The sequence below is a fragment of the Protobothrops mucrosquamatus genome, unplaced genomic scaffold, assembly GCF_001527695.2.
Source record: "Protobothrops mucrosquamatus isolate PMUCROS unplaced genomic scaffold, P.Mucros_1.0 scaffold3549, whole genome shotgun sequence".
NCBI lineage: Eukaryota > Metazoa > Chordata > Lepidosauria > Squamata > Viperidae > Protobothrops > Protobothrops mucrosquamatus.
In genome coordinates, this window is record NW_015389516.1 from 101,448 (window position 1) to 107,447 (window position 6,000).

At 47.4% G+C, this 6,000-nt stretch overlaps 1 protein-coding gene across 1 annotated transcript in view; it reads right to left on the reverse strand.

The window, feature by feature from the left end:
* Positions 1 to 5,756, reverse strand: part of LOC107297822 (basal cell adhesion molecule-like) — a gene marked incomplete at its 3' end in the record, with an annotated part of 106,528 nt that extends 100,772 nt beyond the window's left edge. Inside the window, exons 1-2 of the mRNA XM_015827184.1 lie at positions 5,699 to 5,756; positions 5,166 to 5,219 (exon numbers count right to left, since the gene is read on the reverse strand). Coding sequence (XP_015682670.1) covers positions 5,166 to 5,219; positions 5,699 to 5,756 — 112 coding nt within the window. The remainder of the gene's footprint in view (positions 1 to 5,165; positions 5,220 to 5,698) is intronic.
* Positions 5,757 to 6,000: the final 244 nt, after the last annotated feature.

Below are 6,000 nucleotides of genomic sequence, written 5' to 3' on the forward strand. Positions count from 1 at the left end.
ATTTTATTGATTGTCGCTCAGCCCACTGTTCTTGTAGCCGCCATCCTTTTTCTCGGCAAGCGTAAGGCTCTGTGGCTCACGTATAACCTCGGTTCGCCTCCTCGCTCTTTGGGTGAGAATCTCCAGTGGTTTTGCCTCCATGCCAGCTGGGTGGCTGCTGAGGTTTGCCAGGACTTTTGACTGTTATTATTCTTGGGTTTTCAGGGGGAGAAATGTTTTTTAATCTGGTGAAAAATAGCTGGGAAGATTGGAAGCTGAAGAACGGGCAGCGGGGAGGAAAAAAAAACGGGCTTTGAGTGATGTTGCAGAAGCAGAATTGGTTAACGCTTGGACAGGAGACCACTAAGAGAACCCAGAGGTGTAAACTAGATTAGAAAGTCTCTTTCTCTCTCTATCTCTTCTCTCTCTTTCTCTCTCTGAAGTGGTTTCTAATATTCCTCTCCTTAGTGATGCCCACAATTCTAATCATACCCATTCCTAAGATTTTTGTCATATTTTCTTCCTTTGTATGACCTAGTCTTTCTAATCCCCGAAATCGTAAATCACAAAATCATTTCCTTTTTTAGGCAAAAAAAGGGGGGAAAATTAGGCATTGCTAAATGGAACGAAAAAGGCAATGTTGCTTCTCTTTAGCGTCTTCTAAGACAGGGCTTTTCAACCAGTGGTACGGGTACCACCTGTGGTACATTGGCGCCTGGCAGGTGGTACGCGACCATCCTAGAAAAGTGATAGCAGGGGAGGGAAATGAGCCGAACTGGTGTCAGCACCGCACAAGCCTGAGCGAGAGACGGCTGGAACTGCAGGGCTGGCAGGGCTCAGTGGAAGCGCCAGGATCAGCGCCAGGTTCCAGCTGGAGCTCGGCGCTGATTCTGGTGCTTCTGCTGAGCCCTGAAGAAGCGCCGATCAGCTGGAATGTTGCAGCCTCTCCAGGGTCTTGTGATTTACATTCGGATGCTTGGCAAAAACGTTGAAAAAAACGTGGGCTGGTTGTTTCTTCACCACTCTTGAACGTGGATTTTGAGCCATGAGCCAGGATTACACCAGTCTTGCTTCATGTGACTTAACAGGCAAGGAGTGGAACAGATGAAGGACGTGATTAACGTGCTTACTCATCTCCTAGACCCGGTTAGCCCTTGAATCAGAGCTTACCCGGAAAGCCAAGGATGTAATCTAGGCAGAGAAACTAAATTCCCAGACAAAGGTGGTAGCTAAATGCTTTGGTATTTTTTGCCCGAGACAATTCTCCACCCTAAACTTTGTCCGTAAATATTAACAGAAGTGGAGCTTGACCTGTTTCTCAATCCTTTGTAATTTGGTACATCTGGATTCTACAGCACGAGGAAGTCTATAGACTAGGAGTAGGCAACCTTGGCTCTTTTATGACTGGTGGACTTCAACTCCCAGAATTCCTGAGCCAGCCATGCTGAGGGGAAAGGGAGAGGTTTCCATGCTGAGCCATGCTGGCTCAGGAATTCTGGGAGTTGAAGTCCACCAGTCATAAAAGAGCCAAGGTGGCCTACCCCTGGCCTAGGCTTAGTGTTTTTCATCCTTGACCACTTGACAATGGGAGGACTTCAACTCCCAGAATTCCCCAGCCAGCCTGTGGAGTTGCAAATCCACGCATCTTAAAAATGCTGAGCTTGGGAAAGCCTACTTTAATAGAATACAAAGAGTTTCTGTTGTCCCGAAGGTGCTTTTTTCAAAAGGCAACTGGACTTTTTTTTTTTTTTTCCTTGAAGACGTTTCGCTTCTCAGCCTAGAAGCTTTTTCAGTTCGAGAACCGAAGAAGCTTCTTGGATGAGAAGCGAAATGTCTTCAAAGAAAAAAAAACAAAATCCAGTTGCCCCTTAAAAAAGCACCTTTGGGACAAGCATGACCTGGAGGACTGAGAATCTCCATTAGACAGTTTCTGTTGTCTAATTGTCAAGCTCTGCCACTTTAAGACGGCTTGGACTTCAAATCTCAGAATCCCCAGGCCGGCTGGGGGATTGTGGGAGTTGAAGTCCATATATTTTAAAGTGGCCAAAGTTGAGAAGCACTTACTCAAGAAGAATAACATCCTCCAGTGTTGTTGAGGCAGGAGTGGAGAAGGAGGAATGCCTTGTTTAATCTGCCATATTACCACTCTCCGGTTTTTGACAAATGTATGAACATTTTGATTCGGATATTTCTTCCACTTCCAAGGCCACATCAATTATTCTGGTTTGGTTCCTCTGAGAATAAACAATGAAACGCTGTGAGTGGTAACTGAAGCTCAGGTTTGGGCAGGCAAGATCGGAAGCAGGTGTTGCCTATCTAAAGATCTTGAGGGCTAGAAACTTGCCAAGTCCCTTTTAATTAAAATTGCCTTCCCTGCCCTTCTGCAGAACTGCAGCACGCACCCAAAGCTGCTCTCTGATCCACATTAATATAATTGTGCCTTCAAATATGGTTTTTTTCCCCCTCCCCGTGGAGATACAAGGAACCAGCTTGCTTGGATACAGCAAAATCTAGGGAAAAATCCAGTCCTTCCCACATCTGCCCTTATTTTAACTTGTTCCTTTTTTAACAGGAAAAAAAGGGGGGGGGGAACTCTTTCCATATACACATACGTAAGCTGAATTCTTAATGCTTCCACTTCTTCACGCTGGATCTGTTTTCTTATCAAATTAAGCAGCCTTCATTCATGCTGTTCAAATTGCCGTGACTGAAACACAGGACTTGGGATGGGAACGTCACTTCCCATTAGGAACACTTCTGCGTTAGGCTCTCTGGGATAATTATCCCGAGCCGGGATGAGCTGCTTAAAATAAAACGAAGCCAGCAACCCTATCCAAACAATTGCAGAAACTGAAAGCGGGAGGTTTGGAAGGAAGGGGGGGGGGGTTGGGTGGGCTGGACGTGATAACTATTTATATATATATAAAGCTGCCTCTTGTCTGCTTCCTTAGCAAAATCTTTCCTTCAGAGCAAAATTGTCTAGCAAGACCCTGCCTGGAGCTTTCTTCTCTGGATTTTCCCCCCCCCCCCTTCTCCTGGAATGCAGAATAACATAATTAGGGTCTATTTTTAAAACTGTCCTTCCAGAGACGAAGACGGCAGGAGTGCTGTGGCAAAGCTAGGGACCATCTCAGCTCCATCGGCTGCCAATTATGGTCTGTTGTTGTTAGAGGAGGACAGGGAACGTTGGCAACTTGTGAATCAGGGCTTCTTGAGTCTTCATTTGTTGCAGGGTTGAGGGTCTTTGGAGCGAAGCGGGGGGGGGGGCTTCTCCCAGCCTTTATTACTGCAATGGCTGCTTAATTTGCTTTTCAGAAATAATTTAACCCACGAATTCCTTTCGTGGAGGAATTCTTAGTGGGCATTCTTGACAGGATGGGATGTGGCTGTTTTTTCAGGAGCAACAGGGCTGCTTTAAGGCAGGGCTTTTCAGCCAGTGGTATGGGTACCACCTGTGGTACATTGGCACCTGGCAGGGGGTACGCGACCATCCTAGAAAAGTGGTAGTGGGGGAGGGGAATGAGCTGAACCGGTGGCAGCACCGCACAAGCCTGAGCGAGAGACGGCTGGAGCTGCAGGGCTGTCAGGGCTTAGTGGAAGCGCCAGGATCAGCACCAGGATCCAGCTGGAGCTCGGCGCTGATCCTGGTGTTTCTGCTGAGCCCAGAAGAAGCGCCGATCAGCAGCTGGAATGTTGCAGCCTCTCCAGGGTCTTGTGATTTACATTCAGATGCTTGGCAACTGATTCATATTTATGACGGTCACAGTGTCCCAGGGTCATGTGAAGTGACCAAAACCTGCTGCAACCATCCAGCAGACAGGGGGGAATAAAAATCAAACACCCCCCACCCCACCCCCGCTGCCAATCCTCAACAGAAATGCTCACAACAATGAAAACCTCGGACAGGAGGAAGAGCGCCAACGGGCGGGCAGGCAGGTGTCTTGCTCCGCTGTGGCTTGGGGGGCACTTTTTTCAGTGCCGTTGTAACTTCGAACAGTCACTAAGCGAACTGTTGTAAGTCGAGGACTATGTGTAAATAGGTTTATTGCAAAAGAATCTTATCAGCGTGGCTGGCTCAGGAATTCTGGGAGTTGAAGTCCACGAGTCATAAAAGAGCCAAGGTTGACTACCCCTGTGTTAGATGAAACAAAGCTAAGCCATCCGGGAGGTTTGAACTCAGGGGTGTGAAGTTGGGTTACTCTCCCGGGCGGTGGCTGCTGGGCTTCGGTCTCTCGTCCATCAACACTGGCCGGGCCAGCCAAGCATGCTAAGCAGAAAGGAAGGAAACTGTGAAAGAGAAAAGGAAGGAAAGGAAAGGAGGCCAAGAGGTCGTCCAGACTGCCCAAGACTGCTGGACATCAGACACGAAACCTGGAGCACCTGCCTGCTGCCGTTTCTCATTGTTGTAAGAGTTGTGAATATTTTATAGCTGGGCTTTGGAGGGGGGAGGGATCGTTTTGAAACAACTACGGCCCATTTTTCCCCTTGGGGGAGGCTTTAAGATTTAACCTGGGTGCCTTAAAGCAGGGCTTTTCAACCTTTTCACCCATTGTCGCCGTTCTCCACCCATCCGAAAATGTGGGAGATGTTCTTGTCCTTGTTGTAGTCTTTCTCGTTCTCTCCCTCAAAAACATCACAAAACAACCTCGGGCCTCAATTTCCCCCTCTGTCCTGGTCTCTGCATTGTTCTAAGTCCCCCCCCCCCCTTTGTTTTAAAAAGCATCTTCCAAATCAAACAGGAAACCATCTGTTTGGAAGGGAGGGAGAGGAACAATAGAACATGAACAATATACTTTTTGGGTAAATGGGATAGACTTTCCTAAAGGCTCTCTGGACCATCCGCCAGGTAACCTTTGAGTTTCCATTTCCTGGAACACACAGGTGTTTTATTTTATTTCTTTGCTGCAGATTGACGGCCTTCCTGTATCTCTCTCTCTGGTCTCCCTCCCTCCCTTCCTTATTTTGTAGCGCAGGGAAAAACCTCCTTCACAAATGGACTTTGTATGCGCCGAGCACTTCTCGTCTTCTGCTACAGGCTCGCTTGTTTTATGCATGATGCTCGTCTCCTGCAAAAAAAATTTTTTCCCCCTCTCTTTCCCTCAAATTGGCCTGACTTTTGCAAACCGCTCTTGGCAGAGCTGCAAATTAGGGTAAACAAGTCGTGAATTAAGCTACGTGTTTCTTGCTTGCTCCCAAATGCTGTTTCTTGCCCGCTGTCTCCCCAGTTCTGCTTCCTTCGGCTAGGAGCGAAAAACGGATAAAGGGCAAATCTCAGAAGCTTTGACGGTAACAAAGAGATCCCTTCTAGAACATTCGGTACTGAAATGTTAACTTGGCCGTCTTTTTCTTCTGTAATTCTACAGAATAACGGAGTAACAGTGTTGGAAGGGACCTTGGAGGTCTTCTAGTCCAACCCCACCTTCCCCCCCCCCCCACGCTCAGGCAGGAAACACTACTATTTCAGACCTGTGGTTGGCAAGACTCTCCTTGAAACCCTCCAGTGATAAGAGCACCCATAACCTCTGGAGGCAAGTAGTTCCACTGATGAATTGTTCCCCATATCAGGAAATTTCTCCTTAGTTCTAGGTTGGATCGTTCTTTGATAATCTTCCATCCATTGCTTCTTGTTCTACCTTCAGGTGCTTTGGGGAACAGGTTGTCTGCAAGTTCTTCACCTCTGGTTTAGGTGAACACAATACTTCTGTGTAATTCTCCCGACCTTCCTTGATCCCGGACTCAGATGGTCCATGACTACAGTACCGCTTTTCCCCGGTCATTGTCGAATCTGTCTGTCTCTCCAGATTAAAATCTGGACGCAGGCATTAATTTTAATGAATGGCCCAAATTGGTCTTGTTGGTGCTGAGTAGACTTACGTGCAGATTGCTTTTGACAAGGATGGGAGGGCAGGAACAGGCCCCGCCACCTTAAGAGAAGTGACTTATAGTTCTTACAATCTATTCTCTCTCTCTCTCTCTCTCTCTCTCTCTCTCTCTCTCTCTCTCTCTCTCTCTCTCTCTCTC